Source organism: Tachyglossus aculeatus, chromosome 14 (genome assembly GCF_015852505.1).
Source record: "Tachyglossus aculeatus isolate mTacAcu1 chromosome 14, mTacAcu1.pri, whole genome shotgun sequence".
NCBI classification, from domain to species: Eukaryota; Metazoa; Chordata; class Mammalia; order Monotremata; family Tachyglossidae; genus Tachyglossus; species Tachyglossus aculeatus.
In genome coordinates, this window is record NC_052079.1 from 49,248,396 (window position 1) to 49,268,768 (window position 20,373).

The following is a 20,373-nucleotide window of genomic DNA, read 5'->3' on the forward strand; positions in this document are numbered from 1 at the left end:
CAGTGTGGGACAGGGACCGATTTGCTGGTGTGCACTCCAGCGCTTAATTCAGTGCCTGGCAGATAGTAAGCTCTTTTTAGACTGTGAGCCCACCGTTGGGTAGGGACTGTCTCTATATGTTGCCAACCTGTACTTCCCAAGCGCTTAGAACAGTGCTCTGCACACAGTAAGCGCTCAATAAATACGATTGATTGATTAACAAGTACCACAGTAATCAAATATTACTATTTTAGTGAAGTCTGGGGGTAAACTCCCCTTCACAGAAGCCCCCAGGGCCTACCACTGAAACCTGCTTCAGCTTTGCTCTGGGGCTTCCTGCGTGGAAGGTGTGGGGTTTGCCGGGGGGAATGCTGATCATTGATGCGTGTTCCTCTCCCACCACCCCTCCCTACCCTACCCATCCTTCCAGTATTTTGGTGTCAATCCATCAGTCAGTCCCTAGTATTTATTGTGTGTACGCTGTGCGCAGAGCTTGGGAGAGTATACTAGAGCGAGTAGACATAACCCCTGCCTTTGAGGAGCAGACAGTGTACAGTCTCAGAGGCTGGGCCCGGCTCCCCAGTACACCGGGGCCCTTCTGCTTCTCCCTCACCCTGTGGACCTGGGGAGGGGTCCAACCCTGCATTCCCGACCCCCACTGACCCCACTCCTCCCCCAGATAGAGCCACGAACCCCCTCAACAAGGAGGTGGACTGGGACAGCGTCGATGCCTTCTGTGAGCAGCTCAACAAGGAGTTAGAGGGGTAAGTCTTGCCCTCTCTCTGGTTCCTTCGTACCACAGCCTCCATCCCTCCCACCCCACTCCCTGCTCCAGATGTCCCCCTACACGCATACACGCACTCTCTCTGTCTCTTCCGGTTTCTCTCTGTCCCTCCAAACTGTGGCATCCCCCGCCCAAGTCCTCCTGCAGTGCATCTCTGCATGGAAGCCACTGATATTCCGGGAGGAGGACTTGAGGGACCAGGAGGCCTCCCTTTGGGCCTGGGCCCGTCTCCTAGGCCCACCCTTGTCATCTTCGCCCCCCAGGCCGCCCCTGGCAACCCGGCTGTTAGCCCACAAGATTCAGTCTCCGCAAGAATGGGAAGCTCTGCAGGCCTTGACGGTGAGTGGGCTGGAGGCTGGGGGCTCAATCCTCCCGGCAGCTGGGGGGAAGCGGGCATGAATGGAGCTGGGATTGGCTGCGGGCCCCGCCTGGTTCACTGACCCCCAAAGGAGGGAGGCATAGAGAGGGGACCGGACCTGTGGGCCCCAACTCCTGAGAATGCCTCGCCTGGGTTGGGGAGACCCGCAGAGCCACCCACGTACCCCTCAGGGTCAGCCCTGGGTCTTCCTTTGGCCCCGAGGGAGTCTGCGTTGGCTGGGGGAGAGGGCTGGGCGATGGGCACCTGGCCGCTTTCCGGCTTCCAGAATCCCCCTTGACACCCAACTCGGGGAGCCTTGGCCTTTCCCTGCCATCATCCTTGGCTGAGGGGGTCTGTGAAGCGTGCCTGACTGGGCCCCAGAGACACCGAGACTCCTCTCCGCCCTGAGGGAGAGGTGACAAAGATCTCTTGCCTCATGCCGCCTCCCCGCACAGGTGTTGGAGACCTGCATGAAGAACTGCGGCAAGCGCTTCCATGATGAAGTGGGCAAGTTCCGCTTCCTCAACGAGCTTATCAAGGTGGTGTCCCCCAAGGTGGGTACCACCCCCCGGGGCTGTTCCCAGCCCCTCATTCAAACCGAGTCCTCTCAACTCTCCCCTTCTTCCCTCTTTCCCTCCTTTCCCCCCCATCCAAGTTTTTCCATTCAGTCGTATTTATTGAGCGCTTATTGTGTGCAGAGCACTGGTCTTTTAGACTGTGAGCCCACTGTCGGGTAGGGACTGTCTCTATATGTTGCCAATTTGTACTTCCCAAGCGCTTAGTACAGTGCTCTGCACATAGTAAGCGCTCAATAAATAGGATTGATGATGATGACTAAGCGCTTGGGAAGTCCAAGTTGGGAACACATAGAGACGGTCCCTACCCAACAGCGGGCTCACAGTCTAGAAGGGGGAGACCGACAAAAAAACAAAACATGTGGACAGGTGTCAAGTCGTCAGAACAAAAGTCGTCAGAGAGCAGGCCATGGCCAGCTGGGCCTGCCCCTTCCCCCCAGCCCTCTTTGACCCTGGTTGAGCAAGCTGACCACGGGGAGGCCCAGGGTGGGAACGATGGGTGTTGTGAACCCATTTTAGAGGTGAGGAAACTGCTCGTTGGGGCAGGGAATGTGTCTGTTATATTCCGCTGACAGGTCCCCTAGCTCCATCCCCTCCACATGATCCTCCCGGTCTCTCCTGCTCCCGTGAAGGTGATGACGAGCCACGCGGTCCACGGGAAGGTAGTGTGACCCAGTGGAAAGGGCAGAGAGGCGGGTGAGAGGCAGGAGACCCAGATCCTGTCTCAGCTCCACAGCTTTCTTGTCCACTGCGTGACCCTGGGCACGTCACTCTTCCGGCCCTCAGTCAGCCGATCGTATTTATCAAGTGCTTACTGCGTGCAGAGCACTGTACTAAGTGCTTGGAGAAAACAGTATAGCAGACATACTCCCTGCCCCTAACAAGCAGTTTCCTCATCTCTAAAACGGGTTCACAACACCCGTCCTCCCTTCCCCTTAGAGTGGGAACCCCACGTAGGACAGGGACTGCGTCCGAACTGATTGTATGGTGTCCACGGCAGGGCTTCGCACAATGCTTGGCACGTGGCTCGCCCTTAGTAAATGTGTCATTGTCATGCTACTGAGATGACGGAGATGTCATGCTACTGAGAGCTCACCTCCTCCAGGAGGCCTTCCCAGACTGAGCCCCTTCCTTGTCATTGTCATGCTACTGAGATGACTGAGATGTCATGCTACTGAGAGCTCACCTCCTTCCTCTCCCCCTCGTCCCCCTCTCCATCCCCCCATCTTACCTCCTTCCCTTCCCCACAGCACCTGTATATATGTATATATGTGTGTACATGTTTATTACTCTATTTTACTTGTACATATCTATTCTATTTATTTTATTTTGTTAGTATGTTTGGTTTTGTTCTCTGTCTCCCCCTTTTAGACTGTGAGCCCACTGTTGGGTAGGGACTGTCTCTATATGTTGCCAACTTGTACTTCCCAAGCGCTTAGTCCAGTGCTCTGCACACAGTAAGCGCTCAATAAATACGATTGATGATGATGATGATGATGATGATTATTATTAGGGTAAGGGGGAGGAGGCTTGGTGGGGCTGAGGTCCCAGCTCTTCCTCTCTTCCCTACCCCCACGCCACCCGCGGCCCAGTACCTGGGGAGTCGGACACCTGAGAAGGTGAAGGCCAAGGTCCTGGAGCTGCTGTATGGCTGGACGCTGGGGCTGCCCGCAGAGGTGAAGATTGCCGAGGCCTACCAGATGTTGAAGAAGCAAGGTGAGCTCTTCACCTGGCCAGGGGTGGGTGGGTTAGGGGAGCCCCAGCCCCTCCCCTCATCCCTGCAAGCCCAGTGGACTCGATCGCTCACGTTGGCCCTGGGCTTGGATATCATGGAATAGCGGTCCGAAGCGAGGAGCCACCGGTTCAGCGGAAATCCTCAGGTGTCCCAGATCCAAACGCTTCCAGCCGCTCAGCAAGAGCCAGGGTTGGCCGTCCAGGAGACGAGGAGGCCTGCCCTCCTCCCGCCGTCCTCTTTTCCTCCTCCCTCCAGGCCAGGACCCAACTGATGCCAGCCTGTCCCTTCCCTTCCATCCCTTCCATTTCAGGAATCGTGAAGAGCGATCCCAAGCTGCCCGATGGCGTCCCCTTCTCTCCTCCCCCTCCGCGCCCCAAGAACATCATCTTCGATGACGAGGAGAAGTCCAAGGTGAGGGGATGACGGGTCAGGAGCGGCTGTGACTGAGTGGGGACAGAGCATTCAGTTCAGGCCTGGGGGAAAAATGAACACGTTCCCAACCTCAAGGAGCATACAATCTAAGCAGGGAAACTGGCTGGCACAGACCGGAGCAAAAGTAGCAACAAAGACAAAACAGGGTGGTACTGTGATGAAGGCGCCGGCCTGGGATATTCTATTTATTTTATTTTGTTAATATGTTTTGTTTTGTTGTCTGTCTCCCCCTTCTAGACTGTGAGCCCACTGTTGGGTAGGGACCGTCTCTATATGTTGCCAACTTGTACTTCCCAAGTGCTTAGTACAGTGCTCTGCACACAGTAATCGCTCAATAAATACTATTGAATGAATGAATGAATGGGATTTAGAGGACCTGTGTTCTAGTGCCGGCTCTGCCCCATGCCTGCTCTGTGACCGTGGTCAAGTCACTGAGCTTCTCGGGCCTCACCTTCTTCATCTGCAAAATGGATTCAATACTAGTTCTCCTTCCTGTTAGACTGTGAGCCCCATCTGGGACAAAGACTGTATCAGACCTAATGATAAAATATTGTATTCTCCCCAGTGCTCAGCATATCGTGTTCGGCACATAGGAAGAGCTGAAATACGTATTCGTTATCATTATTATATCATTATTATCAACAAAGACCCAGGTGGTCCCAGCAAAAGGAAGCAAAAAACCACATAAGCCCATGGCTTAGACAAACAAATGGATCTTTGCTGTGTCCAGAGTGGCAGAAGGGGTGATCTTGGGAAACCGGGGAGGTGGGACTGGGGAAGGGTTAATGTGGGAAAGCCTCCTAGAGAGGATGATTTTCTGGAGTTTTTGAAGATGGGCAGAGCTGGGGTATAGCAGATTGGGTGTGAGGGGGTCCCGGGTCGGGGAGAGTGCAGGGAAACAGGGTTGGGTGGGTGAGTCGAGAGTGAGAGGCAGCCAGGAGCTGAGCTGGGCAGGAGCGGAGGGTACGAGCTGGGATGTAGCAGGAGAACGGAGCGGAGAGGGAAGGAGCCGGCTGGCAGAGAGCCTCCGAGCTAGTGAGCGGGTTGTGGGAATAGGGAGAGCTATTGGATCTTGAGGAGGGGCGGGTCCTGCCACATCTTCTCCCCCCACTGCCCATTACTCCCTGGCAAGGCTGGGGAAGGGCACTGCCTCCAGGAGCCACCTTTGGGCGGCCCCAAGTCCTGAGACTAGGGGTTCCGGGACAGCCCATCCCCTGCTATGACCACCCTGGTCTCCTGACGGAGGGGGACTTTCCTCCCTTCGGGACCCCCGCCCTCCCCTGAGCCCTCCCCACCCCGCCCCCCAGATGCTGGCCCGCCTCCTGAAGAGCAGCCACCCCGAGGACCTCCGGGCCGCCAACAAGCTCATCAAGGAGATGGTTCAAGAGGTAACGGGGCCCGCGGAGATCTGGGTGGGAAAGAAGTCCTCTGGGACGCAGAGCACCCTCCGTGAACCCGGAATTGGAAACGGAACGGGGGCTGGGGGCAGGACTGGCTGAGGGGGTACCGGGGGTGATTCGGGCAAGGGGAGGGCTGGCTGGGAAATCCAGGCCAGAAATCTCTCGGGGTCATGCTAAGTGGTGACCCAACCCCAGGCTCTCCTGGGGTATGCTGCTTCTTGTGGGAGGGGGGATTGTGTCCAGCCCTTTCCCCGTCCCCAATCCTCTGCAGGACCAGAAGCGGATGGAGAAGATTTCCAAGCGGGTGAACGCCATCGAGGAGGTTAACAATAACGTGAAGCTGCTGACGGAGATGGTGACCAGCTACAGCCACGGGGGCACCTCTGACGGCAATGAGGAGCTCATGAAGGTGAGCCCCCCCACACCCCTCCTCCCCCAGCTCCCCTCCACCTCGCCCAGGCCAGCTGCCCAGTCCGCGCGTCTCCTCGGCAGGAGCTGTTCCAGCGCTGCGAGCGGCTGCGGCCCATGCTGTTCCGCCTGGCCAGCGACACCGAAGACAACGACGAGGCCTTGGGTGAGCCTCGGCCCCGGCGGGGTCGGGGGAGTGGGCTGCCGTCGTGGCGGGGAGGGGCGGAGTGATGGGCTGGGACAGGAGGGAGAGTGGCCTCAAGCCTGGCCAGCTTGGACTCTTCACTGTCACGCCCCGCCCCCACCATCTGACCCGTGATTGTCACAGCGTGGGCAGTGCCAGGCTGGTCTGGTGGCCGAGGCCCCCCCGGCTGCCCACTTCCACCCGCCTTGGCGCTGGCTTCACGCTCGGTTCCCCCCCACCCACTTAATTCCCAGCGGAGATCCTGCAGGCCAACGACAACCTGACCCAGGTGATCAACCTGTACAAGCAGCTGGTGAGAGGCGAAGAGGTCAATGGAGAGCCGGGGGCTGGGCCCCTGCGGGGTGAGGAGCCGGTGGGGGACTGGGATGGGAGGGCCCCCGTGGGGGACCCAGAGAACCGGGTGGGGGGTGGCCTGCAGGAGGATGGCGGGGTCTTATAGGGACACCTCCCCCTTCCATTGGGGTGGTGGAGGAGGAGGGGGAGGGAGCCAAGCACAGAGTCAGAGGCCGGGCCACCCCAGCAGAACCAAACCGGGGCCTCTCGGTTGCTTGTCTCGTCCTGCCCGCCCCGGCCCACTCTTCAGGCAGCACCTCCGCTCTCCTGGACCTCTCCGGACTGGACTTGGATACGGCCCCCGCCTACCCAGCGCTGCCCAACCTGCCCTCGGGCCACCACGAATTGCCCAGCTCCATGTCCCTGCTCGACGACGAGCTCATGTCTCTAGGTGAGATGGGTCAGAGACCCCGATGGAGGGATCCGCTCTCCTTGCCCGTCTGTCCTCATCCCAGGCCCGAGCAGAGCCCCGGGGGTGGATGTGGAAGAGGTTTGGCCGGGCCTCCGGGCCGGGGCCTCTGGTCTGGGGCTTCTGGACCTCAGATCTGAAGGCTCTCGGCGTAGTCATCTGAGCTGGCGGCGGGGGTCACTTCTGCTTTCGGTTCCGCTCCCATCCTCCCGTGCCCTCCTCAGCTCCCTGGCCCCGGGCTCCGAAGCCGTGTGCAAGCGAGCCCGGGTCGGAAGCGGCTGGCAGGGGAGTGGCCACAGGTGAGAGACTCGGTCCCCGGGCAGGTGCCTGGAAAGGTGGGATGAGGGGCCAACCAGGGAGCACAGTGAGGTCAGTGAGGCTGGCGGGCCTTCCCCAGGCCAGGACAGCAGCCTGGGGCACCCATCCCCACGGGAACGGTCCAGAGGAGGCGGGGGTGGGACGGTTGAGGCCTCCAGTGCCTCGGGGGAGGTCAGAGTTCAGCCTGCAGACCCCGTGTTGGTCACATCTGTCTCCTGGGGCTCTCAAAGCACTTTCCATCCACCTCTGAGCCATTCAGATGCCTCGCTTACTCACTGGCTGTGACCGAAGGGCGGGAGGGTGGGTGGGAGGAAAGACTGTGCCTTTGGGGACTATGCCCTGCCTGCCAGAGTGGGCCTGGTGACCCCAGCTTCTGGAGGAGAACCCTGCCAGAGGCCCGCCCACGTCAGAGTCGTAACGTAACCTTCAGGCGACCTTTCAGTGGGCGGCGTGGCCTGGACCTGTCTCACGGAGGGAAGACAGTCGCTGGGGGCCACTGGCCGGGAGCCAAAGCTCAACAGAGCCTCAATGCGGCCCAGCTCGGCTCCGGTGCAGCTTGGCAAAGCACAGCCTGGTGCAGCCCCCAGCTCAGCTTCAGCGGAGCCTGGAACAGGCTCACTCCAGCTGCAGGCGAGAACCGGGTTGCACTTCCTGTCCGTGACCGGTTTCTAGTCTAAATGTTACATCAGCAGAACCTTCAGCCTTCCCGATTTCCTTCTGGTTTCTGGGCTTCTGGGACAGCGGGGCCGAAGCCCGGGTGCTGGGCAGCAGGGAGCAAGGCCGGGGCACCGCGCCTGCCCCGTTCACAGCCCACCCTCATTCCGAGGGTCCTCCCTTGCAGCTCCCCGTCCCAGCCCTGGCTCCCGGCCTGGTGTATGCTACCCTGGGAAGTGGTTTGGAGAAGCATCCGGGCTGGATTGAGGTGGTTTGGTCTGCCTCTACCACCCCCGTCACCCCTCCAGGCTCCCCTGCCCCCCTGCTCCGAAAATCCGGCCGAGAAGTCACCATCTTCAGCAGCAAACAAAGGCAGAGCGAGTCTCCGCTCCGGCAGCTTCTTTTGGTTTCCAGAGGTCACAATAAGGGGAGAGGAAGTGGTGTGGCCCAGTGAGCTGGGGATCAGGACACCTGGTTTCTGTTCCTCTGCCCCGACCCCCTACTCTGATTCACTGTGGGGGCCCCCCCCGCTGCATCACTCCTGCCCAACTGGAAGCGCCCCGTATCCCTTTCCAAAGTGAGCCACAGGGTAGCCCAGGGAAGGGCCGAAGGGGCCCCAGACCAGCCTCCTTCCTGCCCTCTCACGTGCCTGGCAGAGCCCTTGGCCGGGAGCAAGGCCCCAACGGGCACCTCTCTCAGAGCTGGCCTTTTTCCCCCCCTCCAGGCCTCAGCGACCCAGCTCCCCTCTCAGCCCCAACCCTGGACAGTGGCGGATGGAACAGTTTTCAGGTAGGAGGGAGCAGGAAGGCAAAGGGGTTTCTGGAAAACACTGAGACAACGGTTCAGGTTGGCTGTGGCTCTCCTGGCTGTCCCTCACCGCGCTTGTCTCCCATTCTGCCTCTCCCCACCCCTGTCCCCCACTTGGTTGGGGCCAGAGCAGAAGGGAACCAGGAAAGAGAAGCCACCTCTCAGAACAAAGCAGGAGATGGTGGAGGGGTGGGGAGGAGGAAGACTGTAAACTCTGCAAGACTCGAAAGCCAGACTGTGCCTCCAGTGTGAAAGCATTAACTTCTCCCTTCTCCGACCCCCTCATCACTCATGCGGTCCCCGACAATCCCTGACTCCCAGCCACCAGAGAAGGGAGAACTAAGACTCTCCCAAACTCTCATATCCTTTCTCCCCTGCTAGGGATTGATGGTTCCCTTTTTTTTTTTCTTTCCCCCCACTGGCACCCAGAAAGGAAGCTGTCCAGGTGATGTGCCCTTGAAGACCCTGGTGGGGGATCGTTAGGGGTGGGGGTTCTGGCCCTGTCTCCCTGAACTCTTTTTTTTCTTTTCATATTAAGTGCTTAGTATCTGCCACACACTGTACTAAGCACTGGGGTAGATACAGAGTAATCAGGCTGGACACAGTCCCTGACCCACATGGGGCTCACAGTCTTAATCCCCATTTTACAGATGAGGGAACTGAGGCCCGGAGAAGTGAAGTGGCTTGCCCAAAGTCACAGAGCCGGGATTAGAACCCAGGTCCTTCTGATTCCCAGGCCCTTGCTCTACCCATTAGGCCATTCCGTGTATCATTTCTGGTCTTAGCTTTGCCCCTCCTCAGAGTCCTCCCTTGCGGGCAGTCAGTCATATTTATTGAGCGTTTACTGTGTGTAGAGAACTGTACTAAGCGCTTGGGAGCGTACAACATTCTGCCTGGCAACAACTGTGGGGTGGGCGGTGGGGGCTGCCGGTCCTTCCCTTCCCTCAGGAAATCTTGAACAGCAGCTGTCCATCTTCAGTGTCCAGTTTTCCCTCTTCCCTCTCCTGTGCCCCTCTTCTGGGACTGTGCAGCCACTTCTGGGATGCAGCCCCAAGCAGAAGTCCTGGCCATCCAGAGGAGAAAGGAAGGAGCCATCCCAGGACAACTGAGGAAGAGACAGCTGGGGAAGCAGTGTGGCCTAGTGGAAAAAGTACGGGCTTGGGAAGCAGAGGACCTGGGTCCTAATCCAGGCTCTACCTCTTGCCTGCTTTTGTGACCTTGGGCAAGTCACTTCTCTGTGCCTCAGTTCCCTCATCTGTAAAATGGGGATTAAGGCTGTGAACCCCATGTGGGACAGGGACCGTGTCCAACCTCATTACCCTGTATCTACCCCGGTGCTTAGTATAGTGTCTGCCATATAGTAAGTACTAAACAAAAGAGAAGCAGCGTGGCTCAGTGGAAAGAGCCCGGGCTTTGGAGTCAGAGGTCATGGCTTCAAATCCCAGCTCTGCCACTTGTCAGCTGTGGGACTTTGGGCAAGTCACTTAATTTCTCTTTGCCTCAGTTACCTCATTTGTAAAATGGGGATGAAGACTATGAGCCCCTCGTGGGACAACCTGATCACCTTGTAACCTCCCCAGCGCTTGGAACAGTGCTTTGCACATAGCGCTTAATGAATACCATCTAAAAAAAATTAAAAAAAAAGTTCAGGGAGACAGTGCCAGACCCCTAGCCCTCACGATCTCCCACCAGGTTCCTGTGGGGCCAGGACCCCGGGGCCTTGGAATGGAGGACCATCACAAGGGCAAGTCACTTGGACAGCTTCGTTCCTGGGTGCCAGTGATCCAGGAGGCTTGTCCACCTATCATGTCCTGCAGGCCCCAAAGTGGCGCCCAGATCTGTCAACTCTTCCGGGCTGGAGAGGATGATTGCCAGCCCCCGAGGACAGAAACGGGTGTTGAAGACCCCGGAATTTGGGTCACATTCCTGCCTCGGGCCCCTCATCTGTTTTCCCCATCTGTAACTTCTTATAATGAATTTCTATATGTAATAATAATAACAGTAACTGTGGTATTAAGCACTTACTGTATGCCAAGCTCTGGTGTAGATTCAAGATCATCAGGTCCCTCTTGGGGTTCACAGTCTAAATGGGAGGGAGAACAGGGATTGAATCCCCATTTTGCAGATGAGGTAACTGAGGCGCAGAGAAGTGAAGCAACCTTGCCTGAGGTCACACAGCGGACAAATGGCAGAACCAGGATTAGAACCCAGGTCCATTGACACCACCACCCCCCGCCCCAGGCCCGTGCTCTTTCCACTAGGGCAAGCTGTTTCTCTATTTTAATGCTTCTGTATTTTAATGTCCGTCTCCCCTGCCGGACTGTACTCTCCTGGAGGGCAGGGATCGCCTCTACCGACTCATGTTGTAGCGTGGCTCAGTGGAAAGAGCCCAGGCTTTGGAGTCAGAGGTCATGGGTTCAAATCCCAGCTCCGCCACTTGTCAGCTGTGTGACTTTGGGCAAGTCACTTAACTTCTCTGGGCCTCAGTTCCCTCATCTGTAAAATGGGGATTAAGACGGTGAGCCCCTCCGGGGGACAACCCGATCACCTTGTAACCTCCCCAGCGCTTAGAACAGTGCACATAGTAAGCGCTTAATAAATGCCATCATTATTATTATTAGTCTCCCAAGTGCTCAGTACAGTGCCCCGCGCATAGTCAGCGCTCAATGAATACCCCCGATGATCTCCCATGCAGTCGTCCGACAGCGCCGAGCCCCCCGTCACAGCCCCCGGAGTCGACCCTGGGCCTCCGGGCCCGAGCTCCCCGTTGGCCACCAGCGGCATGGACGACCTGGACCGGCTGGGGAAGACGCTGCTACAGGAGTCGCTGCCCCCCGAGGCTCAGCAAGTGCGGTGGTGAGAGCCAGAGCCCCCCAAAACACACACACACGTGTGTGCATTTGTCACCCCCATGGGTGCCCCCACTTCATCTCGCCTGTCCCGCCATCGACCCCCGGCCCACGTCATCCCCCGGGCCTGGAATGCCCTCCCTCCGCCCATCCGCCAAGCTAGCTCTCTTCCTCCCTTCAAGGCCCTGCTGAGAGCTCACCTCCTCCAGGAGGCCTTCCCACACTGAGCCCCTTCCTTCCTCTCCCCCTCGTCCCCCTCTCCCTCCCCCATCTTACCTCCTAACCTTCCCCATAGCACCTGTATATATGTATATATGTTTGTACATATTTATTATTGTATTTATTTTGCTTGTACATATCTATTCTATTTATTTTATTTTGTTAGTATGTTTGGTTTTGTTCTCTGTCTTCCCCTTTTAGACTGTGAGCCCACTGTTGGGTAGGGACTGTCTCTATGTGTTGCCAATTTGTACTACCCAAGCGCTTAGTACAGTGCTCTGCACATAGTAAGCGCTCAATAAATACGATTGGTGATGATGATGATCCACAGCTCAGGCCCCTCTCCTCTCCCGGGGCAGTGAGCTGGGTTGGGAGGGGAACGCCCACTTGGGGAAACTGAGACCTGGGAGGTGGTGACTCGGCCAAGGAGGCCCAGGCAGAGCTGGGGCAAGAAACTGGGAGTCCTTCTCAGTGGGATAATAATAATAATGGCTTTTATTAAGCGCTTACTATGTGCAAAGCACTGTTCTAAACGCTGGGGAGGTTACGAGGTGATCAGGTTGTCCCACGGAGGGCTCACAGTCTTAATCCCCATTTTACAGATGAGGTAACGGGGGCCCAGAAAATCAATCAATCAGTCAGTCGTATTTATCGAGCACTTACTGTGTGCAGAGCACTGGACTAAGCGCTTGGGAAGTACAAGTTGGCAACATATAGAGACGGTCTCTACCCAACAGTGGGCTCACAGTCTAAAAGGGGGAGACAGAGAACAAAACCAAACATACTAACAAAATAAAATAAATAGAATAGATAGGTACAAGTAAAATAAATAAATAGAGTAATAAGTATGTACAAACATATATACAGGTGTTGTGGGGAAGGGAAGGAGGGTTTGAACCCATGATCTCTGACTCCAAAGCCCATGCTTTTTCCACTGAGCCACGCTGCTTCTCCAATAATAATAGTAATGATGGCATTTGTTAAGTGCTCACGGGCTGTGGAGTCAGAGGTCACGGGTACAAATCCTGGCTCTGCCAATTGTCAGCTGTGTGACTTTGGGCAAGTCACTTCACTTCTCCATGCCTCAGTTACCTCATCTGTAAAATGGGGATTAAGACTGCGAGCCCCCCGGGGGACACCTTGTAACCTCCCCAGCGCTTAGAACGGTGCTTTGCACATAGTAAGCGCTTAATAAAAATGCCATTACTATTATTTTTGCTATGTGCAAAGCACTGTTGTAAGCGCTGGGGAGGATACAGAGTGATCAGATTGTCCCATGTGGGGCTCACAGTCTTCATCCCCATTTTACAGATGAGGTGACTGAGGCAAAGAGAAGTGAAGTGAGTTGCCCAAAGTCACACAGCTGACACTTGGCGGAGCCGGGATTGGAACCCATGACCTCTGACTCCCAAGCCCGGGCTCTTTCCGTTGAGCCGCGCTGCTTCCGCCTCTCCCACCCCTCCCAGGGAGAAGCAGCAGCCCCCGCCCCGGCTGACCCTCCGGGACCTGCAGAACAGGAGCAGCTCGGGATCCCCTGGCCCGCTCCCCGCCGCTTCTCCAGGCTCGATCACCTCAGACCAGCCGGCCCCGCCGCCGCCGCCGCCCCCCGCGCCTCCTGAGATCTCCCTGACCAACATCACTGTGCCCCTGGAGTCCATCAAACCCAGTAAGTAGGTGGGAGGAAGGGGGGACTCTGTAGGCTTTGGGCGGGAGCCCCTCCTCTGAGCCTGGAGGCTGCTGAGAAAGAGAGGGCTGGGCCAAGGAGCAGTGAGGAGGGGTGCCAGATTGGGAGGGGTGGTCCTGGCCCCTCTGGGCCATTACAGAATAATAATAATAACGGTATTTGTTAAGCGCTTACTGTGTGCAAAGCACTGCTCTAAGCTCTGGGGAGGTTACAAGGAGATCAGGTTGTCCCACGGGGGGCTCACCGTTTTTAATCCCCGTTTTACAGATGAGGTAACTGAGGCACAGAGAAGTTAAGTGACTTGCCCAAAGTCACACAGCTGACAGTTGGCGGAGCCGGGATTTGAACCCGTGACCTCCAAAGCCCGTGCTCTTTCCACTGAGCCACGATTGACTGAAGGCTCCTGCTGAGGGATCCACGTTCCCAAGTCCTCTTGTCCTTCCTGCCCTTGGCATGAGGGGCTGCCTTCTATGTGACACTGATAGCTGGAGTAACTGTTATGCCGTTACTGTGTGCTAAGCATTGTACTAAGAAGCCGTGTGGCCTAGTGGAAAGAGCACGGGCCTGGGAATCAGAGGCCCTGGGCTCTAGTCCTGGCTCTTCTACTTGCCTGCTGTGTGACCTTAGGTAACTCACTTCACTTCTCTGTGCCTCAATTACTATAAAAGGAGGATTAAAACTGTGAGCCCCATGTGGGCAAAGGACTGCATCCAACCTGATTATCTTGTACCTACCCCAGTGCTTAGTACGGTGCCTGGCACACGGAAAGCGCTTAACAAATACCATAAAAAAGAAATTGTGCCAGGATCAAACGGAGGTCATACACAGCCCCCGGTTTAAGGAGGAGGGGCAGTAGGTATTGAATTTCCCATTCTACAGATGAGAAAACTGTCCAACTGAGGGATAGAGAGGTTAAATGACATGCCCAGGGTCACCCAGCTGCGGGCACGTCTCCAGTCCTCAGAAGCTCCTCCTGGCATCCTGGGAATTCCTCTGAGGCTTTGGGTGGGGGCCGCCCTCCTCTGAGCCTGGGGTTTCTTCCCCACCGTCCTCCCCAACCGGGCCCCCTCCGACCCCCCCGACGCAGGCAGCATCCTGCCCGTCACCGTCTACGACCGGCACGGCTTCCGCGTCCTCTTCCACTTTGCTCGGGATCCGTTGCCCACCCGGCCGGATGTGCTGGTGGTGGTCGTGTCCATGCTCAGCACGGCGCCGCTGCCCATCAGGAACATCGTCTTTCAGTCGGCCGTCCCCAAGGTACCCCCCTCCCCCTACCCCTGCGGGTGGGCACGGGGGGAGACAGTGGGGAGGGGGTGGAAGGAAGCCTGTCTGCTCGGCCAGGCCCCCCTCTGCTGCCCCAAGCTGAACCCAGTTAAATCCCTCTCCCCAGCCCCGCCTGCCCAATCCACCTGTCTGTTTATTGTTATACCGTACTCTCCCAAGCGCTCAGTACAGTGCTCCGCACTCAGTATGCGCCCCATAAATACGATTTAATGAAGGAATGAATGAATGGTCTCAGCCCGGCCTGCCTTTTCAGGGGAAAAAGATCAGATGCCCGGGGCTTAGAGGTCACATGTGCCACACGTGAGCTGGCCCGTGCCCGGACGGCCCACTTGGAGGGCGGGGAGGGGGCTGCCGAGCCCAAGACAAGGTTCTCTCATCACCCAGCGGCTAATCCGGTTATCCCGAGGTGGAGACATCCCGCCTGGGCCGAAGCACCCAACTTCTACCCAGACCGAGCCCCGCCATCAAACGCTTACTACGGTGCTCTCGATAAATACGATTGATTTATTGATTCAGGCAGGGGGCAGAAGAGGAAGGCCTCCCGCCTGTGGTGGCCTGGCGTGGGGGCACGGGGTGGGAGCAGCAGTACACCTCCCTGTCCTCGGCCAACCCCTGGCTGGACCCCTCAACACCATCCCCTGCTACCCCGTATCCCCGCTGCCTCAGGTGATGAGAGTGAAGCTGCAGCCCCCTTCCGGCACGGAGCTCCCGGCCTTCAACCCCATCGTCCACCCGTCAGCCATCACCCAGGTTCTGCTGCTCGCCAACCCCCAGAAGGTGAGGAGGGGGTGTCTGGGGGCGGGGTGACCAAGAGGGCAGGGCCACCGTGACTCTCCCCCACCATCCCTCCACCCCTTCCCCATCCATCCGTCCCGCAGGAGAAGGTGCGTCTCCGCTACAAGCTGATCTTCACCATGGGGGAGGAGACCTTCACAGAGATGGGGGACGTGGACCAGTTCCCCGCCCCGGCGTCCTGGGGCAGCCTCTAGAGCCAGCAACGGGGGAGGGCCAGAGTGCCGGCTGGGGGACCCCCTCCCCACGCTCTGAACAGAGGGGAGCCCCCTCTCCCGCAGCCCCTGCGCCTGGAAGGTCCGACCCACGGCCCCTCCCTGCCCGGGGGCAGAGGGCACCGCCGCCTTCCCACTGCCTGCCCTTCCCTCCTTCAAGTTGGGCCGGAGAGGGGAGAGGCGGGGGCCGCCCCCGACCACCAGCTCCGCCCCCGGCCGCCATCGCAGAAGCTTTGAGCCCATCGGTCTTGGGCGGGACCACCCTGGGTTTGGTTTGTAGGAGTCAGTGGCGGTGACGGGGGCAGGAGCGGCCCGGGCCGGGAAGAGGGGCAGCCCATCCTCAAGCTCCCGTGCAGACTAGAATGTCCTTGGCCATCTGTCCGGGCGTCCCGGCCCCTTGGCAATCCTTGGAGGGGAAGGCCAGGGCCCCTCCTCTCTCATGCCTTACATGAAGGACTAGCCATAATGCGGTGGTGGGGCGGGGGGCTTGCAGGAGTTTGGGGTGGCGGGAAGCGGGGGCCTCACCCCCTGTGGCCCAGAGGGCTGGCTCGGGCCCCTCCCGTGTCGGAACCGGGTTGAAGCGGGGGGGGCCTCCACCCCCTACCTTTTTGCACTTCTCTGGTGTGGGTTTGACTCCTTTCATTCTGTTTCTGAGTCCGTCCTGTCCGGGGGCCGGGAGGCTGGCGGGAGGAGAGCTGTCCTCTCTGACCCTCGTTTCTCTCAGCTCCCTGTGCCCCAGTGCCCGCTGCAGGCCGAGGCCGGGGTGCTGCCCGAGGAAGGAGGAGGAGCCCCTGGGGGGAGCAGGGGCTGCCAGGAGGGAGCGTGCCCCATCTCCCCCACCTTCTACCCCCCGCCACGATCTTTCCCTTCTTGTGTGTCAACTCTGTTGTGGTCCCGTCGGGTGGCCAGGGCCCACACCAGGGCCTCATGTGCGTAGCTCGCGGGCAAAGCCTGGAAGGGGCCAGGCTAGCAGCAGGGTGCAACGAGCTCTGACGGAGCGACTGTATTTATGGGAAATAAAGCGTTGTCTCTCCCGACCGGTTGTGTGGAGAAGCCTGCTCTGGAGAGAGGGGGCTACTCCCCCTTTGCCCCTTCACCCTCCCCTCCGTGCCACCTGCTCCATTCCACCTGGGGCGGAGGGCTTCCCGTGACCGCTGCCCCGCGTGCCGCTTGGCCTCTCCCACTTCCTCCAGCCCCCGCACAGGAAGCGCAGCCCCACTCGCCTCTCATCGCGCTGCTTCAGCCTGGCTTGGCTTGGTGCTGCAAACTTCAGGCTGGAGACAGACAGCGGCAGCGGCAGAGGAGGTGTTTGCTCCTCACCCGCCCCCTGCCCCGTCCAGCCCAGCAGCACCTCTCTTCCCGCTGGCCTCTGAGGGAAAGGAGAAGGAGCTTGTCTTTGTGGTACGGTATTTGGTAAGCACTCACTTTTTGTGCCAGGCTGGGATAGATAATAATAATAATAATGGCATTTATTAAGCGCTTACTATGTGCAAAGCACTGTTCTAAGCGCTGGGGAGGTTACAGGGTGATCAGGTTATCCCACGGGGGGCTCACAGTCTTAATCCCCTTTTTACAGATGAGGTAACTGAGGCCCAGAGAAGTTAGATACAAAGTAGCGGCGTGGCTCAGTGGAAAGAGCCCGGGCTTTGGAGTCAGAGGTCGTGGGTTCAAACCCCGGCCCCGCCTATTGTCGGCTGTGTGACTTTGAGCAAGTCACGTCACTTCTCTGTGCCTCGGTTACCTCATCTGTAAAATGGGGATTAAGACTGTGAACCCCCCGAGGGACAACCGATCACCTTGTAACCTCCCCAGCGCTTAGAACAGTGCTTTGCTCGTAGTAAGCGCTTAATAAATGCCATCATTATCAGGTTGGACCCAGTCCATGTCCCACATAGGGCTCACAGCCGTCATCCCCATTTTACAGCTGAGGGAACTGAAGCTCAGAAAAGTGAAGAGGTTTGCCCAAGGCCACACAGCAGACAAGTGGCAGAGCCGGGACTAGAACCCAGATCCTCCTGATTTCCCGGCCAGTGCTGCATTCACCAGGCCACGCAGACCCAAGTAACCCTGGTGCTTCCACCACCACCACCACCACCATTGCTGGGGGGGGGGGGTCTGCCCAATCCAGCCCAGGGCCAAACCCAGTCTAGAATCACCCAGCAGACCCCGCCTGCCGCGTTGGCGACCGGGCCAAGCAGACAGGGCACAGAAAGGTGGAGGAGAGGCCTAGGGAGAGATGTCATATGTGCCCTAGGCATGATGCCTTCCCCATCACCTGTTCAGGGCATGTGGCCCAGTGACATGAAAGCAACCAGGGTAGTCCTCCGTCGGCAGTTGCTAATCCGAAGGAGGTAGTTCCATCTCGATGGCGGGGGAGAGAGGAAGGATGTGATGTCACCTGTTGGGGGGTCACTAGGGGAGTCTGGCAGAGCAATTGAAGAAAGCCAAGTCTCCAGGGTAATTGTACTCATCATCAATCGTATTTATTGAGCGCTTACTGTGTGCAGAGCACTGGACTAAGCGCTTGGGAAGTACAAGTTGGCAACATATAGAGCCGATCCCTACCCAACAACGGGCTCGCAGTCTAGAAGGGGGGAGCCACACAACAAAACATAACAAGTAGTCAGGCATCAATGCCATCATTCATTCATTCATTCAGTCGTATTTATTGAGCGCTTACTGTGTGCAGAGCACTGGACTAAGCGCTTGGGAAGGACAAGTTGGCAACATATAGAGCCGATCCCTACCCAACAACGGGCTCACAGTCTAGAAGGGGGGGGCCACACAACAAAACATAAGTAGACAGGCATCAATGCCATCATTCATTCATTCAATTGTTTTTATTGAGCACTTACAGTGTGTAGAGCACTGGACTAAGCGCTTGGGAAGTACAAGTTGGCAACATATAGAGACGGTCCCTACCCAACAACGGGCTCAAGTCAATAGAATTACATATACACATCATTAACAAAAGAGAAATAAATATGTACAAATATATACAGTGTCCGGCACCTAGTAAGCGTTTAACTGTCCTAATTATGAACGATTCTGATGAAGTGGTCTGCACACAGTGAGTGCTCGGTAAAAACGATTGACTGATTGATGGTTTGACCAATTTTGAATCACCGGAGGCTCAGTCCCTCTCTCACCGCAGGCCTTCGGGGAGGCCCCAGCGAAGACAGTCCTCGTCCTCAAGGAACTCATGCCCCGCGACAGACATCCAAGGCACGGAAAGGAGCTAAGTCTTGTTGAATAAACACTGCCCACCCCATGGTTGGTCCAGGGGAGAGAGCACTGCTCCGGTCAGACTCACATCTGCCTTGAGTCTCATTTCTCCCCGTTGCTGGCCAAGGGGGGCTAAGTGGTATGATAGTGGTATTTGTTAAGCGCTTACTAGAGAAGCAGCATGGCTCAGTGGAAAGAGCCCGGGCTTTGGAGTCAGAGGTCATGGGTTCAAACCCCAGCTCCACCAATTGTCAGCTGTGTGACTTTGGGCAAGTCACTTCTCCGTGCCTCAGTACCTCATCTGTAAAATGGGGATTAAGACTGTGAGCCCCCCCCGTGGGACAACCTGATCACCTTGTAACCTGAACAGTGCTTTGCACATAGTAAGTGCTCAATAAATGCCCTCATTATTATTATTATTATTACATGCCAAGCATTGTACTAACTCCTGGGGTAGATAGAAGATCAGCAGATCCCACCTGGGGCTCACAGTCTGAGTAGGAGAGAGAACAAGAATTGAATCCCTATTTTGCGGAGAAGGGAACTGAGGCCCAGAGAAGTCAAGTAACTTGCCCAAGGTCACACAGCAGGTCAGTGACGGACCACTGTACAGAACTGAGCCCCATGTTGGAGAGGGACTGTTTCCGGGATGTAAATCCAGTCACCGCTCCAGTGCTTAGCACTGGATTTGACTCTTGGTAAGCGTTTAACAAACACCACCAGAATTATTAGTAGTAGTATTAGAGAAGCAGCGTGGCTCAGTGGAAAGAACCCGGGCTTTGGAGTCAGAGGCTGTGGGTTCAAATCCCGGCTCCACCACTTGTCAGCTGTGTGACTTTGACAAGATCCGCCCTTTCCTCTCCATCCATACCGCTACCCTGCTCATTCAAGCTCTCATCCTATCCCATCTGGACTACTGCATCAGCCTTCTCTCCGATCTCCCATCCTCGTGTCTCTCCCCACTTCAATCCACACTTCATGCTGCTGCCCGGATTGTCTTTGTCCAGAAATGCTGTGGGCGTGTTACTCCCCTCCTCAAAAATCTCCAGTGGCTACCAATCAATCTGCGCATCAGGCAGAAACTCCTCACCCTGGGCTTCAAAGTTATCCATCACCTCGCCCCCTCCTACCTCACCTCCCTTCGCTCCTTCTCCAGCCCAGCCTGCACCCTCCGCTCCTCCGCCGCTAATCTCCACACCGTTAGGCCTCGTTCTCGCCTGTCCCGCTGTCGACCCCCGGCCCACGTCATCCCCCGGGCCCGGAATGCCCTCCCTCTGCCCATCTGCCAAGCTAGCTCTCTTCCTCCCTTCAAGGCCCTGCTGAGAGCTCACCTCCTCCAGGAGGCCTTCCCAGATTGAGCCCCTTCCCACCTCTCCCCCTCGTCCCCCTCTTCATCCCCCCCATCTTACCTCCTTCCCTTCCCCACAGCACCTGCATATATGTATATATGTTTGTACATATTTATTACTCTATTTATTTATTTTACTTGTACATATCTATTCTATTTATTTTATTTTGTTAGTATGTTTGGTTTTGTTCTCTGTCTCCCCCTTTTAGACTGTGAGCCCACTGTTGGGCAGGGACTGTCTCTATGTGTTGCTGACTTGTACTTCCCAAGCACTTAGTACAGTGCTCTGCACATAGTAAGCGCTCAATAAATACGATTGATGATGATGATGACTTTGGGCAAGTCACCTAACTTCTCTGT

The 20,373-nt window shown here is 57.0% G+C and overlaps 2 protein-coding genes across 3 annotated transcripts; one reads left to right on the forward strand and one right to left on the reverse strand.

The window, feature by feature from the left end:
* The first annotated feature begins 588 nt into the window (after nucleotides 1-588).
* Nucleotides 589-16,471, forward strand: GGA1 (golgi associated, gamma adaptin ear containing, ARF binding protein 1). 2 transcript variants are annotated; one of them, XM_038756544.1, is made up of 18 exons: nucleotides 589-743; nucleotides 1,027-1,102; nucleotides 1,577-1,675; nucleotides 3,289-3,412; nucleotides 3,742-3,842; nucleotides 5,171-5,251; nucleotides 5,535-5,672; nucleotides 5,756-5,837; nucleotides 6,110-6,217; nucleotides 6,460-6,600; nucleotides 8,315-8,379; nucleotides 8,827-8,842; nucleotides 9,429-9,547; nucleotides 11,093-11,253; nucleotides 12,932-13,131; nucleotides 14,237-14,406; nucleotides 15,100-15,210; nucleotides 15,312-16,471. In XM_038756544.1, the coding sequence occupies exons 3-18, from the start codon at nucleotides 1,592-1,594 to the stop codon at nucleotides 15,420-15,422; spliced, it is 1,812 nt and encodes a 603-aa protein (XP_038612472.1). In that variant the 5' UTR covers nucleotides 589-743; nucleotides 1,027-1,102; nucleotides 1,577-1,591; the 3' UTR covers nucleotides 15,423-16,471. The 2 variants fall into 2 exon arrangements, with proteins under 2 accessions (XP_038612472.1, XP_038612473.1); XM_038756545.1 differs by lacking the exons at nucleotides 8,827-8,842; nucleotides 9,429-9,547 and having other exon boundaries at nucleotides 594-743.
* LOC119936619 lies at nucleotides 15,781-18,660 on the reverse strand. The gene is made up of 3 exons (XM_038756078.1): nucleotides 18,590-18,660; nucleotides 16,538-16,714; nucleotides 15,781-16,231 (listed from the first exon to the last, which is right to left on the reverse strand). The coding sequence occupies exons 1-3, from the start codon at nucleotides 18,658-18,660 to the stop codon at nucleotides 15,781-15,783; spliced, it is 699 nt and encodes a 232-aa protein (XP_038612006.1).
* Between the last annotated feature and the right edge of the window lie 1,713 nt (nucleotides 18,661-20,373).

Excerpts from the sequence above, each read along its gene's own strand:
- GGA1 (XM_038756544.1), top strand. The coding sequence starts at position 1,592 with ATGAAGAACTGCGGCAAGCGCTTCCATGATGAAGTGGGCAAGTTCCGC. Across the intron at positions 5,673-5,755 it reads GCAATGAGGAGCTCATGAAG|GAGCTGTTCCAGCGCTGCGA; the intron begins GTGAGCCCCCCC and ends TCTCCTCGGCAG. Across the intron at positions 5,838-6,109 it reads AGACAACGACGAGGCCTTGG|CGGAGATCCTGCAGGCCAAC; the intron begins GTGAGCCTCGGC and ends CTTAATTCCCAG.
- LOC119936619 (XM_038756078.1), bottom strand. The coding sequence starts at position 18,660 with ATGTCTGTCGCGGGGCATGAGTTCCTTGAGGACGAGGACTGTCTTCGC. Across the intron at positions 16,715-18,589 it reads GGCCTCCCCGAAGGCCTGCG|CCTGAAGTTTGCAGCACCAA; the intron begins GTGAGAGAGGGA and ends GTCTGTCTCCAG. Across the intron at positions 16,232-16,537 it reads CAGGTGGCACGGAGGGGAGG|GGGCTCCTCCTCCTTCCTCG; the intron begins GTGAAGGGGCAA and ends TGCTCCCCCCAG.